This window comes from Peromyscus eremicus, chromosome 2 (genome assembly GCF_949786415.1).
Source record: "Peromyscus eremicus chromosome 2, PerEre_H2_v1, whole genome shotgun sequence".
Taxonomy (NCBI): domain Eukaryota; kingdom Metazoa; phylum Chordata; class Mammalia; order Rodentia; family Cricetidae; genus Peromyscus; species Peromyscus eremicus.
Genome location: NC_081417.1, coordinates 116,093,910 through 116,118,167, shown reverse-complemented (window position 1 = coordinate 116,118,167; position 24,258 = coordinate 116,093,910). Strand labels below are relative to the sequence as shown.

The 24,258-nt window shown below is 39.7% G+C and overlaps 1 protein-coding gene across 2 annotated transcripts in view; it reads right to left on the bottom strand.

The window, feature by feature from the left end:
- Lepr (leptin receptor) overlaps positions 1 to 14,555 on the bottom strand; it is a 73,817-nt gene extending 59,262 nt beyond the window's left edge. For both annotated transcript variants that reach the window (XM_059254582.1, XM_059254581.1), the window contains exons 1-3: positions 14,491 to 14,555; positions 9,049 to 9,378; positions 6,758 to 6,881 (exon numbers count right to left, since the gene is read on the bottom strand). In XM_059254582.1, the coding sequence (XP_059110565.1) occupies positions 6,758 to 6,881; positions 9,049 to 9,378; positions 14,491 to 14,530 (494 nt within the window). In that variant the 5' untranslated portion in view covers positions 14,531 to 14,555. The remainder of the gene's footprint in view (positions 1 to 6,757; positions 6,882 to 9,048; positions 9,379 to 14,490) is intronic.
- Positions 14,556 to 24,258: the final 9,703 nt, after the last annotated feature.

The window sequence follows — 24,258 nt, the reverse complement described above, 5'->3', positions numbered from 1 at the left end:
ACTAGCATGGTTCAGAGAAGAGTTAGTCAAGGTGTGGAATTCTTCGTATTGAGTTTAGAGGAAGAGCAGGATCATAAGTGATGACGAAGTCTGGAGAAAGCACGTGGCAACAAGTAAATTAGGTGACGTCAATAAGAATGGTAAAACCATTCACGGAACTGAAGCTTGTGTATGTGGATTTTGAAATGACCAAGTGGTGATAGAAAACTGGTGAGTGAAAAAAAATGAATCAGCCTTTAGTAGCCAGGAAGGTTCAAAGTCAGTCCCCAGCGTGACTAGGCAGGCAGCTCTTCTTGACCTGACCTGAACACTGCTCCCCTGTGTTCACTGGCTTCCTTGCTCAACCACACTCAGCCTTCAGTCTTCTAGCTCTGCTGTCTGTGCCTCAGGCATTTGCAAATGCTCTTCACTCGCTCCTGCCTATTCTTAATTTGTGCTGGACAATCCTTAGTTCATGTGCCCTGGCCCTCTTTTTATTACATGATCACACTTTCAAACTTTGCTGTAGCACTTTATGCTTTCACAATTTCCTATCAGCTCCACAATGAAGGGTATTGTGTAGGGGTTTTCTCCCAGACTGAAACATCCTGCAGAGAAGTTCCTTAAGCCAGAAGGTAAACAACTCAAATAGTTTCAGGAAGTCCCTGAAACTGAGTAGATTCACTAGGTCCCTCCCTCCCAGAGTAAACAATAAGAAGCAGAAATCAGCCAAACTGACTGGAAGAGGTTTAGATCAACTGAGTCATTTGGAAACTCAACCTGTTGAGCTGCCTGAGGGTATGCAGTGTCTTCCAGGTCCCTGGCTTTGCTGAATTATCATGCACACTGGGGTGGGCTTTGGTGGTGCAGCTATTTTTAAGTTATTTCTTTTCCTGTAAATAACTCCTCACCCATATTCCTGTAAGTAACCCAATAAAAATCATTGGTTCACCAAGGTGGACTTTGGTGGTATCCATACTTTGGTCTGTCATGAGCTCCCTACCTGGAGTGAATAGTTGTGTGTATTGTCTCCCCAGGAAAAGTCTTATCACACAACAAAGGGGAAGTCTGTTGTGAACACTGTTCCCCACACTCAACTCAGAATATGGGGTCACAGTAGGGACCTTACAAAGGAAAGGAAGAACTTCCTCCCTGGTCGAAAATAAATGTCTAAAGCAGTCCCAGCGTATCACATTTCTTAGACTACCTCTCCTTCAGATTCTCAGACAAACATTAATATCTGAACTCAAACAATGCTGTCCCTTTGAGGAAATATTTATAGGTTTTTAAATCCTTTTTAAACATCAAATTTTAGCTCCTGGAAAAACATACTTTTTTTTCACACATGGAAGCCTTTGAAAGATTTCTCTTGTGAATTTTGATGGAACAAAATGGTGATTTCCTTAACATAAAATGATACATTTAATTACTATTTTAAAGCAAGTCCCAACATTTCAAAATAAGAATCTTGGCCATAAAGTCATGCTGCATAAAGTGCTGTGCAAAAGAGCATTACCAAAGCATTCAGAAATGTTACAGTGGTTTCCAGAATGGTTCTAGAAGCCAAAGATCCTGGAATGACACTCAATAAAAACCAACAGCCTAGAATTGGTATCTGGATATAATACAACATGTATTCTCTCTGGCTTCCAACCCCACAGCATTTCAGTAGAAATTACCTTTCTGGGCATAAGCATCTCAGAAGTAGACATCCCCTACTGGTAAAAGAAGCAAAAAGCTTCCCATCCATAAATGTAACCTCCATCTCATGACCCAACACCAAAATTAATTTTCTAGGTGTGGGAAAAGATAAATCATGAAGTTTCTTTTATAAGTAGACTATTTTACAATGTCCCCCCTCCCCCAGAAGGATGACCCTGGCTATAGCATCCATGGACTATGACACAAACAGAAAGTCTGGAAATCCTGGCAGATGATGCCCACAGACAGAAAATGCCAATGGAGGCTGAGAAAGCAAGGTTGAGATTCAATGCCCTGACAACTAGATACAGGCCAGGGATTTATCCATCTATCCTTTGGAAGTACTTTCCATCGACAGCCGTGATCACTCTCCCCATGATTCTAGTCTGCTTTTCTATTGCTGTGATAAAAAAACACTGACCAAAAACAGCTTCAGGGAGAAAGGGTTTATTTGGCTATGGGTTACAGTTCATCCTGGGGAAAAGCCACCTTGGGAACTCAAAGCAGAAGCTTGAAACCACAGAGGAATGCTGCTTATTGGCTTGATTTCTATACAACCTAGGCAAGCCCACCTGCTCAGAATGGCACTGTCCACGGAGGGCTGGGCCCCCTCCTCCATCAATCAGCAATCAAGAAAACGCTCCACAGACATGTCCACAGGCTAATCTGACAAAGGCAGTTCCTCCAGTTCCTCAGTTGAGAGTCTCTTTTCCCAAGTATGTCTAGATTTGTGTCAAGTTGCCAAAAATAGAACCAGTACATCCAGTGTTTTTGAAATCTTCTAGATCATAATTTGGTTAGCTGGTTACCCCTCTAACCTGACCAAAACGGAAAATTAACTAGGATCTAACTATGGTTTTTCCATGTATCTGGTGAGCCAATTTATCTTGATCAAATTGATCCTTTCAGTATTCTTTCTTGGCAATTATTAGTTACTAATAAAGGCAGAGATGGAGATTAAAGACATAGTATTTCTAAAAGTGTAGTTATTTTTAAAATTTCAGCTATCTTCTGTATGTGCTAAAGATAAAGGAATATGGTCAACTTAGCCATGCAGGAATAAGCACCACCCATGCCACAGTGACTCTCATTTCGTTATTTACAAGAAACATTAAACAGAGCAGAGAGGAGAAACAGTATCCCTGTGTGTATTTCTGTTGAGGGACGACTGCAACTCAGAAGCTTTCTTCCTTTACAATATGTGCGGGTCCAAGGTCGCGGTGAGCTGATCGTCTACCACAGAAATGAAGACAGTAACTCAGTGAACTGATAATCTACCACAGAAATGAAGACAGTAACTAGGTGAACTGATCGTCTACCACAGCAATCAAGACAGTAACTCGGTGAGCTGATCGTCTACCACAGAAATGAAGACAGTAACTACATATTTGATGCTTCCTCACAGTTGTTTATTTTCTCATTTTTTGTATTTTTGTTGAGGTTTTCTTTTCTTTTTAATAATTGTAATAATACTAAGTACTAGGTTTCATTGCAGGTTCTACATACATATGTGTCCTCACACTCATTCTCAGTCATTTCCTTCTCCACTGTTCCTACACGCTCCCTCACCCCTACAGCTGGTTCTTTACCTGGGTTAGTTTCTCCACTTTCGCTTCCCAAAAGTAAGTGTATTTCTTTATTATATTTTCTGCCTCTCTTAAGATATCTTCCTCTCCTCCCATGAGCTCCTTTCTAGACTCATGACCTACAATCACACACATAAATAATATAAACACACATACATACACACACACACACACACACACACACACACACGGTTAAAGGTCTGTCATATATGGCCTTTATGTTGAAGAACTTTATTTCTATTCATGTTTTCTTCAAGGCTTTCATCAATAAAGGGATACTGAACTTTGTTGAAGGCCTTTCCAGCATCAATTGAGATGATCATGTGATATATCTCCTTAAGTATATATATATGATGGATTATATGTAATGATTTGTGCATGTTGAATTAACAGAAATGAAGGCCCATTGGCGGTGGCTCACAGATGAGTTAAAAAGGGTTTTGAATGTATAAGATAATCAGTGTAAAGGTTTCCTTTTATCAGGTGGAAAGGAAGAGCTAACAAAAAGCTTTTAAGTCAGTAGACTAAGTGTTCTTACTTGGATTTAGAGTTAATTGTCAAATCAGTGGTCCTTTTTGACCACAGTGACTCAGAGAAATCAACTAAATGCTACCTAAATCATAGCTGTAAATTTCTCAAGCCTAGGACTTCTTATTTAATCATTAAAAAATAATTCTCCTTCTTTCATATAATTAGAATAACAACTGTCAAAGGAATGGCCATACCAATCATTTTAGTCACTGATTGAGACCACAGAGGGGCTGAATGTACATAATAACTCATGTGACCATTCAGGTAAACACAACCTAAATTCCACTTGACAAAGTACCCATTTTTGGTAAAGCCAATAAGTAAATATGGCATGGGCTAGAGGCCTCACAAACATCACTCTTCCTTTTACCACCAGTCCTTGCTGTGGGATGGTCTGTATGTCAAATTACTCTGATTGGTTAGTAAATAAAACACTGATTGGCCAGTAGTCAGGCAGGAGGAAGTATAGGCGGGACAAGGAGGAGAAGAATTCTGGGAAGTGAAAGGCTGAGTCAGAGAGACACTGCCAGCTGCCACCATGACAAGCAGCATGTGAAGATGCCGGTAAGCCACGAGCCACGTGGCAAGGTATAGATTTATAGAAATGGATTAATTTAAGATATAAGAACAGTTAGCAAGAAGCCTGCCACGGCCATACAGTTTGTAAGCAATATAAGTCTCTGTGTTTACTTGGTTGAGTCTGAGCAGCTGTGGGACTGGCTGGCAGGTGACAGAGATTTGTCCTGACTGTGGGCCAGGCAGGAAAACTCTAGCTACAAGTCCTTGCTTTTGGACTTTGATTTTTTTTTTTTTTTTTGGTTTTTCGAGACAGGGTTTCTCTTGTGTAGCTTTGCGCCTTTCCTGGAACTCGCTTTGGAGACCAGGCTGGCCTCGAACTCACAGAGATCCACCTGGCTCTGCCTCCCGAGTGCTGGGATTAAAGGCATGCGCCACCACCGCCCGGCTTTGGACTTTGAGTTTTTAGCTCTGGAAACTTCTGCAGTGTTTTAAGAGCAGGTGTCCCTTTATCACCTGACTTCTGAACTGAAGGTGGGACATCTGTGCTTAGTTATAAGCAGATGCCTTTCAAAACATCTGGGCCAAATAAAGAACCTTTGTCTCTTTGCTACTAAAAATGACTGGTCTGCAAATTTCAGTAGATGGAGCCACACAGTATATAATTAATACTGAAGACAAAAATGGAAAATTAGTAAATTAAAAAAACTGTAATAGAACTTGTGTCATTGGTTTTAGGGAGAAATACTGAATAAGATTTTTGAGTTTTAATTTTTTAGTCAATAAGATTAGTTCCTTGACACTTCCATACATGTGTATAATGCATTTTAACTACTCTCACTCTTAACCCTTCTTAACTCTCTCCTGTCAATCCCTATAAATCCTTCCCTGTAGTCATGTCTTTTTGTTTTGTGTTGTGAGCCACCAAGCTTAACCAGTGCCATCTGAGTGATCATGGGTTTGGAACTGTCCATTGGGGTCTGGCAGGCTCACCAGTGGGTACATAAAGACAATGACTCTTCCTTTCCCAGAATCTATCTGTAGCTCTTAGTTCAGCATGGAGGGTGTGGTTGTTTGAATGAGAATGGCCACCATAGACTCATATATTTGAATACTTGGCTCCCAGTAAGTGGAACTGTTTGGGAAGGGTTAGGAGGTATGGCCTACTAGGAGGAGGTGTGTCACTAAGGGTTGACTTTGAGGTTTCAAAAGACTTGCACCTTTCCCATGGCTCTTTCTGTTGCCTACTTTGCATTTTGAGATGTGAGCTCTCAGCTGTTCCTGCTGCCACGCCTTCACTCTGCCATCATGGACTCTGACTCTCTAAAACCATAAGCTCAATTAAATGCTTTCTTTCATAAATTGCTTTGGCCATGATGTTTTATCACAGCAATAGAAAAGTAACTAACACATAGATTAGAACCCCATGAAGCCTCCCACATCCAGGAATGATGATTGACAGAGCCAGTCCTGAGCAGGCCAAAGGCAGACAACCATAGCTGCTGTGAGTCTATGACTGCAGTATCTGTGCCCTGCCTGGAAGATGGCTTTTCACAGCTCTTCTCTCTATCTTCTAGCTCTCACTGTATAGGTATTTCTAAAGATGGAAGTTGAGAGGTTTGTTTTATCTTAAGCACCTTGTACCCTTACAGAATCTTTAAAATAGAGAGCTATACAAAACATCTATTGTTCTTATGACAGTTCAATTAATTAATACAACATGGAAACAAGGGCTCTTCTTTTTCTTCCTTGTCCCCTTTCATTACTGGAGCATTATCAGCTCTTTCAGTTCTCCTGGACACATCTTTAATCCAGCTACCCGCCACAGCAGGAGTCTCCTTCAGGCCTAAAAACCCAAGTCCTCCTGCTGTGGCAGTTGTGAGTTCTGTTGACTTTGTAAATTTACCAGGTCATTAGAAAGTTGGGAACTCTTCACTTCCTTCATTATATCAATCCCTCAATACAACCACAGCCCTTCTAACATGCCTCCAACTGCTCCTTATCCATTTAACTTCTTTCTGTTGTTTCTTCCTAAAGACAGCATCAAGTTTTTTAAACTACTCATGTTGGCAATGTTTTCAATAAAGTTTGTACACAGTAAAAAAAACTTCTCTCAGTTAGCAAGTAAATAGGGATGTGTCAGAAAGAACATTAGGATAATTCCTATAATAAACACATTAGCCAATTTACACAGAGGAATGATCTTGTAATGTTCACATTTCTTTTAGACTGCATGTCCATCCATATCTGCAGTGTCTCTGTGCCTAAATAGACAGGAAGAGAAAAGGGGAAGCCTAATGGAGAAGATGGATATAAAAACATACAAACCACTCTCTATAATGTACACAGTTACAAAAGGAAGTGTAGGGATGGGAGGAATTCATAATCTACTTCTGTACAAATCAGGTCATATGACTAGCCAAATTAATTTCATCAGTACTCACAGATCATATAAAAGATGGACCTTAGAGTCATAATTCTTGAAGGGGTTCTTAAGTAATGGTTCCATATGACAGATGAATAATGTCAAGTCCCCTTTCATCCAGCACTCTATGTCCCAGTTTACACCTGCATTAAAAATAAACCGCATTAAACCTCAAAAACACTCTGAACAACCCAAAGAGAAGCACTAAATTGAATTTAGCAGCATTCTGACACTACTTGTGCTGCCCATTCCGAGAGGGGAGAAACAGGTCCTACTAGGAGTGTGTTTGCATGAGCCAATCGGTGCCTTCAACCATCAGTCAGTTTAGTACCTTCCACTCCCCGTCCCGCTGCCCTGCCCCAACTGGTTCTGAATCAGAGAATTCAATTCCATCACTATTTCTCAACTTGTTTTTAATCTCAAGCTTCCCAAACAGGACATGACTCATTTTTATTTATCTTAGTTAATGTTTACTTTCCAAAAGAAATCGTTACATCAAGACAACTACCGGTAACCACTGGTAACTCCAGCTCCCAGGGACTGGAGGCCATCTTCTGGCCTCCATGGGCAACCAAACACACGTGCCATCATTCACACAGACAGACACATATGTATAAATAAAAATGAAAGTATATATATATATATATATATATATATATATATATATATGACTAACAAGGCAAAACTAACTTAAGACAACACTAACGTATTTCTCCAAATGAGAAGTATTTCTAACTATTGGGTACCTTGTGTGAAGGAGAAACCTATAAGCAAAATAACAAATTGAAATCTTTGGTAGCCACAACTTACCCTCCTAATTTTAGTCACAAAAACTTCAATTTACTTAAAAGTTGTTACCCATTCAACTTTATAATATAAAGTTGAAATACATAGTATGGTAATCATTTCCCCTAAAAAAAGGAGGGTAATGATATTTTTATCATTCAAAGCTCATTATTAAGACTCTGTTCATTCTTAGCAAATTTAATAATCAATAGATTGACTAATATATTCTCTTACTAATTAAAAAACTTCATTCAAAAATGACACTAACATTTATGATCTTAATTGGAATTATTCCTACTAACTTGTTTTTAAAATCTAGTTTTATAACATAATTAAGTTTTATCATTATGCTTTTTGTAATGATTTATTTTGTTTTATTTCTGTGTGTGTGTGTGTGTGTGTGTGTGTGTGTGTGTGTGTGTGTGTGTGTAAGTGCACCAAAGGCACAAAAGTTCACAGAGGCCAGAAGAGAGCATCAGATCACCTGGAACTGGAATTAGAGGTATTCATGAGTCTTCTGATGTGAGTGCTAAGAACCAAACCCAGGTCCTCTGCAAGAGCAGCAAGTGCTCTTAAACACTGAGCCATCTCTCCAACCCCTTCTTACTCTTAAACTGATTTCAACATGGGGTGTTTTTTCCCACATAATCAAAGTGCTAAGCTGAGTAGGTGGGGAACATCTGGCAACATCTGAAGATTTCTTTCATTTGATTTCGTTGTTGAGACAGGATCTCACTTTGTAGCCCAGGCTGGTCTGGAACTCACAGTCCTACTGTCTTTGCCTCTCCCGTGCCACTTTGACAGGCTGGAGACATTTATTACTGGGTAGAGACTAGGGCTACCATTAAGCATTCTGCAGAACAGAAGTCAGCCTGAAGAATTATCTGGACTGAAGGGTCATTAATATCAACTGGGAAATCCAGCTAACACCACACAAAAGTCCTTACTCAGGTGTGCCTATCCTTCCCTACTTGGGGTCTTTCCATATAATTGAGTCAATTGAGTCTTCTCTGCTCCTTCAGAAGACTTAGAAATAGTTTTGTTCCTTCAATTTTCACATACAAAATTAACTAAGCTGTCTGCTTTCATTATGCGTTTTTCTTAAGACAACAATTAAACTCAATCATAATAACATATTCTTTCAGGGAGATTCTTTGCCTGCACAATCATTATTATTTGTAAACATTTTAAAAATTTTGCTACTTTGACAGCGCTGTTAGTAACTTGATATTTTATCTATTTAAAGTGTGTTTTTTTTTTTCTGCTTCTAAGAAAAATTTAGACTCTAAGGAGTGTACTCACAAGTAAAAGAGTTCCTTTAATGACAGTTTTATAAGCTATTAAATGATCAGAGCATACTGACTAGTCACACAATGAATCCAAATTTTAATACTATATAAAATTTATACTATATGTGAATTACATAATAAGCTATCTAATTCATACACGTTTTAGAGAATTAAAACATTTTGATGGATACAGGCACAACACAACAGTGTACACTTGGGACACGAAAGTACTTACCTAGCTGGCGAGAAACTAAAGCCTTTACCGTTGAAGCTAGGGCCTTCCCTTCTGTGTTGCCTGCTTGCACGGAGCAGTTTTTACCTCGCTCATTCCCAAAGCAACAATGGAAGATGGTTTTGGATAACTCAGAAACGTAGACACTACTTGCATTGACGTTAGTTTCAACAACCACTTCAGAAGCCCCACTCAACGCTGAAGCATTCTTTGGGATTCCAGCAGGTGAAAGAAAGGAGTCCTCTGTTGTATTTGGTGGTGCACAGAACAACTTAAATCTCCAGGGGGAAATGGGATACGCCAGGTTAAGTGCAGCTATCACATAAAGAAATTCTGTCAGGACAGTAAAAAGACACAGACAACAAGTGATCGTTTTTGACAAAGATGTGACTAGAAAGTGCTTGAGATTAGATGGTGCAGTACTCATAAACACTTAAGCTTTAGAGTGCTGAGTAGTCAGTACCTAATGAATGAGTAGTCAGGACCACCTTCCAGTGTAGAAGACTTGAGAACTTGATATATTTACTGAATTAATGCCGTTCTCTGGCACCTCCCCTTTTGGAAATTTCTGCATCAGTTTTCTTTACTAATCTGACAAGTTTATATTTTAGTATGAGAAAATTTACATTGATTCTCTTCCTTTTTATAATAAAATCACTCTAACTTTTGGAATAAATAAATATCTGGATGTTTAATTCTATCGCTAAGCACTAAAGCACTCAGTACTCATTGGGAGAGTCACAACATTATGTTAACACTTTTCACTAAACACTTTCAGAGAAAGTTTGCCTTTGACTTAAAGATAGTTGCAAGGTCTCTTGAACCTTCCCAGGAGCCTCCAGATGTATGATGTCCTACAGGAAATGCCCCACCCACACCCCAGGAAATGATGCAATCAACAGACCCCCCCCCCCTCCAGGAAACTCACACTGCAGGTAAATCATCACTTTTTAAACAGAAAACTACAGGCATTCACAGCACTGCACCCCAAAAGCCTCAGATTTTAAGCTAATCTTTAAGTAAAAAATGTTTGAAAATAAACAATTGACTCTCTACACTTCTTCATTTTTATAAATGAATCTGAATGATCTGATGACTTTCTCTCTGTATATATTCACTTATGCACTGTGAGTATTCTGAGAATTGTACATGGAATGAGAGTTTTTGAAGAATTAAATGTAACAAAGTGTAAAGAAACAGAAGCAAACAGAATGTTCTTTGGTGTCTAAATGGATAAAGTGCATAATTCAGACAAAGGCATAATATTCAGTTCAAAGGAGGATAAAATCAAGCCAGGAAAAGACACAGGAAATTTAACCATCACAATGACACAATCTGTATGACTCCAGCAAGGATGCTGGTCCCCAGGATGTAAGCTGAGCAGAGGGGTGAAAAAACAGGATATGGAGACAGGTAGACAGAGACACTATTCCGTCTGATTCCATAGTAGAGGCGAAACGTCATCATGCATTTGTCCAAGGCCACAGATGGACAAAAGTGAACCCTGATGTCAACTATAGACTTTAGATGGCAATCATCCTCAAAACACAGGGAAAGAATCTTTAAAAAATACACTTACAGAACATTTGTAGTTCCAGCACCTCAGGAGGCTGAGGCAGGAAGATCACTGGAGCCATCAGTTTCAAGACCAGCCTGGGCAACATTGTGAGACCCCTGTCACAACAGAAAAGGAAAGGGATAAAAAAGAGGGGATGGTCTCATTTATAATAACTACGTTTAAAAAAATGTGTCAAGGAAGTGAAAGGTTTCTACACTAACTATAGAACACGAATGAAAGAAATTAAAGACAAACGGAAAAATGCTCTATTTTCATACAATTGAAAGATAGCTATCTTTAAAAAGTTTTCCACTGTCCAAATCAATGCACAAATTCAATGTAATCGCCAATAACATTCTTAACAGAAAGTAAACACTACAAAAGTTCATGTGAAACCACAAAAGACCACCAAAAGCCAAAGAAACCGTGATCAAGAAAAAAGCTAGCTCCAGCCAGGCATGGTAGCACATGCCTTTAATCCTAGCACTTGGAGGCAGAAGCAGGCAGATCTCTGAGTTTGAGGTCAGCCTACTCTACAGAGCAAGTTCTAAGACAGTCAGGGATATAGACAGAAACCTTGTCTTGAAAAAAAAGAGCAGAGCTGACTCCAAACACAGGACCAAGTCACTTGAGTAAAACAGCATGATGCCAAAAAATGGACGCTTGAATCAACGGAGCAGGATCAAGAACTCAGAAATAAATCTGTGCACCTAGAACCAACTAAGCTTCAACAAAACTGCCTGCCATAAGTTCCCTGAAACGTTAATGGTCTCTTTAGTAAACAGCACTGGAAAAAAAAAAAGGGTATTCATTGGAAAAAAGAAAAAAGAAACTCTACTCCCATCTTTCATCATATATAAAATAACAACATGGATCAGCGGCCTAAATAGCAGCCCTGCAGCTATGACAAGACTAAAATAAAGCTGAGAAACACTGACACTGAGCTATGCGATATTTTCAGACATATTCCTAAGTGATAGGCAATTGCAGCAAAAAAATAGACAAAGATTATGTCCAACTCTGAGGAGCTTGACTACAAAGGAAATATTCCACAGAGTGACTGTCCAGATGTCAAACTACAGAATGGGATAACAAGTCTATAAACTGTGTGTTGCATATGGGATTAATATGCAAAATAAACAAGAAACCCCACACCCGTGTAGCACTAATTGAACCTGGTGGGTTAAAAAGAAAAGGAGGATATGAGATTGGGAGGGACATGTATTTATTGGGATTATGGAGGTGGGGGAGTTGAATATGACAAAGATTTACCATAGATATGTATGAAATTCTTAAAGAATTAAAAGTACTCTAAAAATAACCCTATTTTAAGACATTCAAAAGACACAGACAAACATCTGCCAAAAGAAGATACACAAGGGGCTGGAGAGGTGGCTTGGCCATTAAAAGCACTTGCTGCTTTTCCAGAAGACCCGGGTTCAATTCCCAGCACATACATGGTGGTTTACAAAGCTCTGTGACTCTAGTTTCAGAGAATCAGAACCCCTTTCTGTCCTCCATAGGTACCAGGTATGCACGTGATGCACAGATACGCATGCAGGCAAAACACTCGTACCGTAAAACAGAAGGAAGTCTATATACAAGTGTCAACGGGTATGTGAGAAAAGGCTCCTCCTCACTAATCAGCACATAAGTCAAAATCAAAATCACAATGATACAACACCCCACTCCTGTTAGAAAGCAGTTCTCAAAAAGACAAAACTGACAAGCATTAGCCAAAGGAAGAAGAAAGAAAAACCCTCACACATTGTTAATGGGAGTGTACACCAGTACAGCCATTAGGGAAAACGGCATAGAGGTGCCTCAGAAACCGAAAAACGTGGCCCAGCCATGGTATTATGGGATGTCTATTAAATAAAACGAAATCACTCATGTTGATCACAGCACTGTTCATGATATAGAGTCAACCTAAGTATTAACAAATAAATGGATAAAGGACCGTTTATGTACACACGTTTGCACTGCCCAGCTTTTCATTTCTATAATGAAATGTTGGACACAGCCTAGCTTTACAATAAAAGGGGCTTAGTTTTGGAGACTGAAAGTCCAAACAACACAGTAAATACTCACGGAAGGCAACCTGATGGTGTGAGCATCAATGGCAGGTGCATACTATGGTGGCAAACAAGTGAATAAACCTCCAGTCAAGAGCAGACAGCTAGATAAAGCCAGGCTTGTTTGATAGGATGATGCTTTTATGAGAACTCAAGGAGTCACAAGCCCCAGAGTGTGTAAAGACCACCCACTAGGACCCAGAATTTAAAGGCTCCACAACACTTCCTGACACCATCATCCAAGGACCAAATCTCCCATCACAATGGATCATGGGAGACAATCAACTTACATCCACTCTATAGCAACAGATACTCATCCATAGAAAGAAGGAAGCTGCCATTCTCAATACAAGGAGGGCATATGTTAGGCACAGAAAGGCAACCACCACATGATCTCATGGCCATGTGAATTCTAAATGAATTGACCTTAAACAAGTAGAGAGCAGAATGTGGATCATGAGGGAGCAGAGGAAGTTGTAGATGAGTTAGTCAAATGATACATATATTTATACCTAGACAGGAGGATGGTCAAAGATCTAACACACAGTGTGTCACCTACAGATAGCGACAATATATACATTCTTGGAAAACGGTAGGGGAGCAGATAGTAAGTGCTCAAAGCACGAAAATGATAATGTGAAATAATACAGTTATCAGTTAATGTCAGCTCTCCATATTTACAGACTCCAAAACTTCCTACATGATAAATACGTAGTAACAAAACACAAATACATTAAAATTACAAATGAATTTGACAAAGTCTAGGCACTGAAAACTAAATAATAAACCAGGTTTCCCTATGTTAAAAAAAAAAGTCAAGGGCAATGTATGGCTAGTTTCAAACAGGACAAGTTATGGTTCACTCCAGCTACAAGACCATTAAAACAAACAAACAAACAAAACAAAACAAAAACATCTAAAGAAGCTTCCTCCGAAGGGCAAGTCTACAATGGGTAAGAGGAGGGACAGGAATGTATTTAATTGTCTTGAAAAGTTGTGGTATTCAGTGACCATCTCAAACATATGCACCATTCCTTGATGATATGCCCTCAGAGCATCATACTGTCATTACTACAAAGGTGTACGCCTGTCTTTATATATGTGAATGTAGGGGTGTGTGTGTGTGTGTGTGTGTGTGTGTGTGTGTGTGTGTGTGTATGTGTGTGTGTGTGTGTGTGTGTGTGTGTGTGTGTGTATTTCAGACCTTTAAACTTAGACACCATTGGCTCCCCTGGGTCTGTAGTTTTCCAACGGCAGATTTTAGAACCACTCAGCCTTTGCAATTACGTGATCTAGTTGCTTATAAACATCTTCACACGTGCACATGTGTGTGCACACATATGTACACACGTCATCACCATCAGTTCTGTTCCTCTATGGAGCCTTACCACACAGCTAGAAGTCTATTACATTTTAGAAAGTTCTAAATATTTGTCTAAGACCAATAAAACCCAACAACAAGGTAGTTGGAATGTATAAACTAAAAATCTCACCAGAAACATAGCCAACTTCCCAAACACACACACACACACACACACACACACACACACACACACACACACACACAGAGACACATACACACAAAATCAAATAAATAAAACCGAAACACAATGTTATATTTGTCTTACTTGACAGGGTAAAAGGTGAAAGAAAGGTAACATGCATTCCTGGTGGAACTACAGAAGAGCAGCTATTTATAGGCATGGGTTGGGACCACATGACACCAAAACTGCTGTTCAATATAAAAGATCCCTTTTAGAAATTCATCTACAGAAATATCCTTCCAGTTATACAAAGGAGCATGTAACTTACCCCAGTGTAACAAAACCACATAGAATTTCTGACAAATCATCTTACTTCAGATATATTCACCTGGAAAACAATAAACCAAAAATAAAACAATGCACATAGAAAAACTCACATGTATTGGCCGTCTATGAAAAATACAAAAGGAAAAATATTATAAATAAGTCTTCAAACTTCAATGCTCTAATACCTAGGGTCAATATTACAGAATGATTTCACATTAAATTATAATTTTTGTGATGCATATGCATTCTTACAAAGTAAAAAGAACAATAAATAATTAGGATTAAAAAGTCACTCTGTTTCTTTATGCCACACAACCCAGGGTAAGTATTGCAGGATAAGACTGAATTCTCAGCTAAGCAAGTGTTCACAGTTTTGATCAAATACGTAGTAGAAAATCTAATGACCATTTATACTAGCATGGTCAGGTTTTTATTGTCATCCTTATTTTACCTTATTTTCTAAAGTTATTGGTATAATACTACAAAGCCAAGCAGTTACGGCACAGGTAACAACTTTACATTCAATTTCAATAAAGGGAGAAAAAAATTGCAAAATGCCTTTGTAAACATGTTAATTTTCAGATAAAGTCATGTTGATATCAGAGAAATCCAAGGAATATCTGATGGATTAAAACTCCCCAATACTAGGGATAACTTCAGATAATGTTTCACATAAATTCTACTCAATCTGAAATGAAGAAATACACTGCACATAAGGTTATTTCTTCTGCTGCCATGAGTTAGAATGATAAAATTTTAATATATTGGGCTTGGAATTGTGATGAAACTCTACATACTCTCTCCTCTCTCTCTCTCTCTCTCTCTGTGTATATGTATGTGTATGTGTGTGTGATGTGTGTGTGTGTGTCTATGTGTGCAAACCAGAGGTCAACATCAGCTGTCTTCCTCTATAACTCTATCATTTATTTTTTGAGACAGGCTCTTTCTCGTTGAACTTGAAACTCACTACTTCAGCTAGACTGGCTGGCCAGCAAGTCTCTGGGATCCTCCTGTCTCCACCTCCCTGCATTTGGGTTATAGACATGTGCTCCCCCATTATGTAATGAATTCCTCTAAGATAAAACATTTCATCTTTGAGGGGAGCTTGTTAAGAAACAGGATGTCCTAAGGGAGGTGAAAAAATTTATCCTACAGGGAATCTCTTTAAACTTAGGAAGTAAACAACTCAAAAGCTTCAGGAAGTTCCTGAAACTGGCCAGATTCACTAAGTCCCTCTTTCTCCAAGGATATATAGCAGCAAGGACTGCTGAGAGATACTCTCAGACAAGCCTAACTGCTCAGAAAAAGCAGACCAGCCAACCTGCCTGGAAGAGGCTAAGAGCACATGAGCGGCCTGAAAGAGGCACTTTCCAGTTCGCTAAGCTGTCTGCCAGTTGTCCAGTGTGCTCCAGGTTGACAGTGTTCATGAGTGGATACCCAGGCTCAGATGGGCTTTGGTGATGTAGCTGTCATTGAGTCATCTCTGCATTTGTAAATACCCCCTCACCTGAACCCCCATTGGTAACCCCAATAAAACTCATCAGTTGACTGAACTGGGCTTTGGTGGTGTCCTTATTTACTCACTCTCCACGGGGTGAGTAAACTTTTGTCGTCTCTCCAAGAGTAGTGCCAATGCCAACGTGTACTCTACCCTCTGAATCCCATTTCAGCCTTCCCTGTGATCGCAAATTGAAATTCAGTCTATTGTGTGGTGTATTTTGAAGTGAGAAGCCCTGAATTGGGTGTAACAAGTCTTAGGTGCAAGTTTGGGTTCTTCTAACCAGCCTGAGGACTTCGGGTTTTAACTCTGCCTCCCAATTAGTTTGCAAATCTGACTGTTGGATGATTTCTGCAACACTTTCCAGAGCTGCCTTTAACTGGGAGTTTTATTTTAAAATAGAAATAACATCTTCACAACATACACTGCTATAAATTATCAAGAAACATGTTTCATATGAGGAACAGCACCAGTAGATGGGTAAAGACACCATGGTGTGTTAGTTTCCAACTTTGCATATTCTTAGGGACCCTAGACATGTATAAGCCATTTGTAATCTAATACATTTGCTGCAATATATTTGTTTTTCAAACCCTGCTTTTCATCAGAACTCTGGTTCTTTATCCACTAACATCACAAGGGTTCTTTGAAATCTCTAGAAACCAGCTCAGCGCTTGGAGTCCTCATGACCTAATTATAAGAAATGTATGCAAGACACACACACATACCATTTTTATATTACCCATTCCTGGTATCAGACTTCATCAAAATAAACCCAAGGAGAATATTCATAATCAGGATGTGTCATGAACACAATGCATGGCTGGGTTGCCTTGGTAAACTAACCGTAATTCAGTCCCAAAACAGATTTAATTCACATTTAAGTAACCCATCCACTAAGCGACCAAATGCATCAGTTGTTTTCTTAGATAAGAAGGCTTAGCCTGTGTTCACTGTCCCATGCAAAGCAGAAACTATTCCTACAATGTTAATTCGTGCCACCAGCTTCCATTTGTATATGATAGAGAAACAATTACAAATGTGAATGGACATTCAGTCTGTGAAAGTGGCTTCTTATACAGATTCAATGAGAGAAATATTTATGTGCACCCAAACCAAAAGGAATTTAAGGACATTTACAAAAACACAAACATTACATAAAAACAACAGAATTTTAAAACTATGATGAGGAATAATAAGCAAAAGACGGACATAAAAGATGTGCCAAATGGCCTATATAATATAATGTTTATAATCAGAGACTAGTTCTGCTACCAGCCTTGGTCAGACAAGCTTTTTTTTTTTTTTTTTTTTTTTTTTTTTTTTTTTTTTTTTTTTTTTTTTTTTTGTGTGTGTGTGTGTGTGTGTGTGTGTGTTGGGCAGCAGTTACTGCTGGTCAAAGTCCAGAGAATAAGTGCTCGGGCCCAAATGGGATATCGATACCACCCCTCACTCATGTTCCTACAAGTAACCCAACTAAACTATTCGGCATTAGCAATAAGAGAGCAATAGTTGGTTCAAGAAAGAAGTTTGGCATACAAAAGAAGAGTTTCAGGAATGAGGTTTAATATGAGGTAGGTCCTGAAGACCATTATATATTATATACACGTGGGAAAAACATAACGAAACCTTTTGTTATATCTAAGAAATATGTACTAATAAAGGATTTTTTAAAAATCAAGCAAAGAGGGAATTAATGATAAGTTGACCAAAATAAGTCTAACACGGTAAACAGCATTCATTTGAATATGTTTCCTAATAACAAGTCAGAGTTTCCATACTTGCTGACGTCAAATAAATTCACAGTTCTTAACAAAAAGGGTGCAGATAATCCTAACACCAGACCCGTGGGCCTCTTTTATAAGGACATTACTACTATAAATGAGGTATTTACCTTTAATCATATCCTTAAAGGCCTCATTGTTGTGTGTGTGTGTGTGTGTGTGTGTGTGTGTGTGTACACGCACGCACGCACATGCCCACATGTATACGTGCGAAAATGGAGACCAGAAGTCCATGTCAGATGTCTTCCTCAATTAATTGCCCACCTTATGTTTTGGAGACAGGGTCTCTCACTCGGACCTGGAGCTTACCAACTAAGCTAGGTTGGCTGGCCAACCATTCCCAGGGATCCTCCTGTCTCCACCTCCAAAGTACTGAAATTACAAGAGAGAGCTTGCTGTGCTCAACTTTTACATGGGAGCTATGAATCCAAACTCAGGTCCTTGTGCTTGCACAGAAAGCATACCCCCACCCAAGGCCCACTTCTTTAGTACTTAAGATTCAGTAGATAAATTTGGGGCTGATACATTCACACCAACCCAATAGTCATTCTACACTGACAGTGAAAAGGAGCAATGTGCTTAGAAGTCATTTCAACAGAAGGCAGAATCAGCATCCCCACACGAGAACAGAACTCTAACATGGAAATGTGTCAGACAGAGTAGGCTGCACCATCACCATCATCAATGCTTGGAGTTCAGCCAGGAAAAAGGAAATAATTGAAAGTAATTGCAAAAGCCTCTCCCCCCTTTCTCAGAAATGTCAATCAAAGCCATCTATCTCAGGACTGGGGAGATAGCTTGGCGGGTCAGAGCTGGACAAGCAGAAGGACCTGAGTTCAAACACCCAGCACCCAAATAAAAAGCCATTCTAGCCCCAGGTTCTGTGAGAGATCCTGACTCAGAGGAATAAGGTGGAGAATGAAAGAACAGGACATCCAACATCCCCCTGTGGCTTCTATATACATACACAACACACACACACACACACACACACACACACACACACACACACACACACACCACATGCACACACATACCATATACAACACATACACATATACACACACCATCTATGACACACATAACACACACACCATATATAACACACACCATCTATGACACACATAGCACACACCCACCATATACAACACAGAGAGAGAGAGAGAGAGAGAGAGAGAGAGAGAGAGAGAGAGAGAGAGAGAGAGAAAGAGTTTTCCATATCTCCAGTTTAGCCTAGAAAGATTTTCAAGGAAAAACAAGCAAATTCTCACCACTATAGACATAATAAGTTACCACAGACTAGCCAACACTTAGATTTGGGTGGTGACATCTGTCTGTCCACTTCCAACGTGAACTAATTAATGAGAACACTCCAAGAAGACAAACTTCATAACCCAAAGAGGTGGGGCATCTTAAAAATAACCACTGGGTCACATTTGATCTATAATATTTCTTTTCAAAAGTTTATTGTGGCCTTCCCTAGGTTTCTCTGTTCTCCACTCACCTCCCCCCACCCCCACCCTCCCAATTCCCCAACCCCCCCACGCCCCACTCCCGGCCATCTCCTCCAGATCAGATTCAGAGGAGGAGCCTCCAGGTCACAGATTGCCGTTGAGGGGAGTGGAGGCAGGCACACACGTGGGTGGGCCATGGAACACGGCTTACTGGGTTGTGTGTACAGAATGTATGTATGATGTTTATGTGGTGTATGTACACATGTATTTGTGTGTGGTGTGTGTGTATATTATATGTACATATAAGTGTATGATATGGGACTGGAGAGATGGCTCAGTGGTTAAGAGCACTGACTGCTCTTCCAGAGGACCCAGGTTTAACTCCAGCACCCACATGGCAGCTTACAACTGTCTGTAACTCCAAGATCTGACAGCCTCACACAGACACACATGCAAGCAAAACACCAATGCACATAAAATAAATAAATTATTTTTTAAAGTGTATGATATGTATTATATGTATATTTATGTGGTATGTGTAGTGTTTGCATATTGTGTATGTGTGTGTGTGTGTGTGTGTGTGTGTGTGTGTGTTATGGGTGTCATCCCTTGTATATGATGGAGGTGATATATGTGTGTGTAGGGGGTGCATATGGTGTGTGTCTTGTGTATGTGTGTCATGTGAATACGTATGATGTATGTGTTGGATATGGTGGTGGTGTTTGTTTCTTGGCTCTTTTTTGGGGGCCACCACCCAGCTTCCAAATAAATTCACACATGGAGGCTTATTCTTACTTATAAGTACCTGGCCTTAACTTGGCTTAGTTTCTTGCCAGCTTTTCTTAATTTATCCCATCTACCTTTTGCCTCTGGGCTTTTCCCGTTCTCTTACTTCTGTAAGTCTTACTCTTACTCCGTGGCTTGCTGTGTAGCTGGGTGGCTGGCCCCTGGAGTCCTCCTCCTTCTCTGGCTCCTAGCTCTCCTCACTCCTCCATCTCTTTTTTCCTCCTATTTATCTTCTCTGTCTGCCAGCCCTGCCTATCCTTTCTCCTGCCTTGCTATTGCCCATTCAGCTCTTTATTAGACCATCGGTTTTTTTGACAGGCAAAGTAACACAGCATCACAGAGTTAAACAAATGCAACATAAACAAAAGTAACACACCTTAAAATACTATTCTACAACAAATTAATATTTTATTTCAAACTTAGTGTCTGAGCTTTGTGTTTTCAGGCCACAGAGAGAACATACCTAAGATGAGCCACTCCCTACAAAAAGAGAAAGAAAAACCATGGAGAAAATTTGAAAATGAAAGCATTTTCAGTATTCTTTCATATTGCCCTGTCATCTCAAGCCTGACAGCCTGAGTTCAGTCCCCAGGACCCTACTGAGGAAGGAAAGAATTGAGTCCCACAGGATGTCCTCTGACCTCCTCTCACATGCTGTGGCACATGCATGTGTGCACATATAAACAGACAAACAAAGTAATGAAAATTTAAAATAAATAATAATCTTAAGTGAATTCTTCCAGTGAGTATAGCGCTAAAATTTTAAATGGAGAAAACATTATTGAATAGTTAAGTAGGTATCTTAATCTCAGAAAAATGGTGGTGTGTCTTTAAAAATCTATGGTGTCTAATATTTAAAGAATTCAACTATTTAAAAAGAGTGAATCAGTGATGTTACATTTGCTTAAAGTTCATAAAAGTTTCTAAAAAGTGAATATTTGCTTGCCCTTTCCCTGAAGAGTAGGGAGGAATGTAGAGCCCACTGTAAGTCAGGGAGATGTGTGAGATCAGCCATGGGGAGCAGCAAGAGGCAACAGGAAATCCTACGGAAGAACTGATTCATAAGTTTGGGATGTGTTATCAAAAGACGAGGGAGCCATGAGCCCCAAGCACTACTTTCTATGGACTGTGTTCTACCTTCTATCAGTTCTATGAGAAAGTCCTTCCCTCAGTCACACCTGTGACAAGCAGCATTGCTCCAAAATCCAAGGTCATTAGAGAAATACCCAGGTACCTCCCACATGGGCCTCATATGATTAATACGCATGATTTTAAAGGATGCACCTTATAAACATAATAGCAATTGCAATTAATGAGTATTTGTATATGTGCCGGTGGGCTTTCTCTCTGAGTAAAATGAATCAGTGGTGTTATTCTCTCTTGCTCTGTCTCTGTCTCTCTGTCTCATCTCTGTGTCTGTGTGTGCATCTCTCTCTGTCTCTCTGTCTGTCTGTCTGTCTGTCTCTCTCTCTCTCTCTCTCACACACACACACACACACACACACACACACACACCATAACTATGTATGTGCACGATTTGTCTTTTTTCATTTCCTAGACACTGAGCAGCTTGGCTCAGAAATTCTCTTGGTGGATATGGAATACAATTGTTCAATTATCTCATGTTTATGGTTTCTTAATTTTCATAGGTTAGACACCCAAATCACAGCTGTCAGTCGAGGGAAAATGAGGAAATACAATTCTGGGAAAAACTAAGTTGTCCTTGCCCTCACAAGACAACATTTGGTAACAGCTGTTCTTATACATGACTTCACATTTTTTAAAGCCGATTATAACATCATTACAAAAGCGCCTGAGAATATGTTTGGTTCAAATCTTTGGCTATTATTTAGTTTAAATATATATATCATGCTTAACAGGGTCTCACTATGCAGCTCTAGCTGGCCTGGAACTCCCTATGTAGACCAGGCTAGCCTCGAACTCACAGAGATACTCCTACAAATGCTGTGATGAAAGGTACATGCTACTGAGCCCTGCTTGTTTTGATTTGTTTGTTGGGGTTTGTTGTTGTTCTTTTGTGACTTAATAATTTGACCATTAGTTTTGTCCTCTAAACATTATTTTGCACTATGCACCCGAACTCTTACAGCTTCTATAGGTATAGCAGCTTCTATAGGTCAAACATGTTTCCCAAATCACATGTGTCAGAAGTTCAGCCCAAAATACAGCAAAATTGGAAGGTTAAGGCTTAATGAGACTTGATAAGGTCAAATACTAGTTAACACTTGCTGGGCTATTTGGGGTTTGTTTATGTTTGGCCTTCTTGGCCTCTGTCTCACGCTTGCTTGCAACCTTGCCAGGCTGTAAGGCATCAAGAAGGGACCCCTAGGTACAGCCCCTTGCCATTGGATTTTCCACCTCCAGAATCCTGAGTAGACTATTATCTACACTGTCTTCATTATAAATTCCTCAGTCTGCGGCATTTTGTTATAACAAATAGCAGGGAGTATCGGAGGGAACAAGTGGGGGGGGGGGGCGGGGGTTGAAAAGAAGAAGAAAAGAACCTAAATATCCATTTGGGGGGAATCAATTTTGTAAATGTATTCTATTCATTCTCACAATTTGAATCTGAAAAGTCTCCCAGAGACTCTGATTTGAACACTTACTCCACAGCTGGTGTTTGAGGAGGTTCTGAAGGCTTGGGGGTGGGGGGGAGGACATCTAACTCAAGGAGGTGGGTTACTAGAGTTGGGTCCTATGGGGTATATTATCCCTAGCTGCTTCCTGGCCTTCCTCCACATGCTCCTGCCTCCGTGCTAGTCTGCTCAAGTGCATGGAAGCAAGCAACTAAGGACCTAATGCTCTGAAATCTTGATCTAAGTTAGGTTTTTCCTACCTTAAGTCGCGTCTACCATATATTTTGACCACAGACTCTCCAAAGTAATTAGCACCATCATCTAATGCAGCAGTTCTCAATCTGTGGTTCACGACACCCCCCCCTTTAGGGGAAGTCACATATTAAATATCCCGTATATTAGATATGTACATAACAATTAATAACAGTAGCAAAATTAGAGTTATGGAGTAGCAATGAAATAATTTTGTGGTTGGGGGTCACCATACCATGAGAAACTGTATTAAAGGGTCACAGCATTAGGAAAGATGAGAACCACTGAATTTCCAGCAACAAAAACAGAAAGTCAGAACAGTTAAGTCAGAACAGATCAATAGGAAAAAATAAAAAACTAAATAAAAAACTACCTGACCTATTCTGAGGCACACACCAGAGTTGAGACTGAACAAAACACACACACAAAATTAAAAATTCTGCCCTTGTGATGGTCTACTGGTAATGGGACTGATTTGAAAGCTGGAGATGAGAGAGACTGAAGACAGCGGATCATGAAGATTCTATTTGGAGCACACTGAATTAGAAATAAATTTCTACTGGACAGCCAAGGGAAGATGCTGAGCGGGAAGCTGGGAAAAGAGATCTGAGGCTCAGAGCAGGAAGCCAAGCCACAAACCATCACTTCCTGAGTCCTCAGCATACAGACAGAAATTCAAAGAAATTTTCAAAGAGGAGAGAGAGAAAAGAACAAACACTTAAGGAGAGGAAGGACCAGCAGAGCAGACAGAAAGGGTGCAGCCTGTGAAAAGGAAAATGGGGAAGCACACACAGTCCTGGATAGAAGGTAGAAGGGGGCTGCTGGGACAACGCTGTGAATCACTGAAACAGAGTGAACCCCGAGACCAAATGTCAAAGCTGATATCACCAGAGATCTGACAGTTCCACAGACCTGGGAGAGTACTCAAAACTAAAGTTGGATAGGAATGGGTTTAAGGGGGAAAAAAAGTAAAAACACAGAAAATATAAACAACTCTTTCATAGTATTTTGCTTTAAAGAGAAGAGAAGAAAATAACAGTATCACAGACATAATACATGGCCTAAATAATCTACAAAGGGGTACACTCAACAATCATATAAATTTTCTTTTAAAATAAGCCCAACTAGGCTTATGGTAAGAAAGAAGCAAGTAACAAGTCTGGATACTGTCAGGTTATCTATCCGCAAATAATGAGTGGAAAGGCATTTGTCTTATAATTGCCCATTGCAGTAATTCGCTGTATAGTTTATCAGGCAATGAATTAATTTTATGCCTTTCTCTCTATATTTGTCACAGTTCAAATGTTAAAGACTAAGATCACGTGGCAACAGACAGTATCACTACTGCATCCTAAAAATCACTTAGAAGAGCTGGATGTCACTCACTCAGTAGACTGC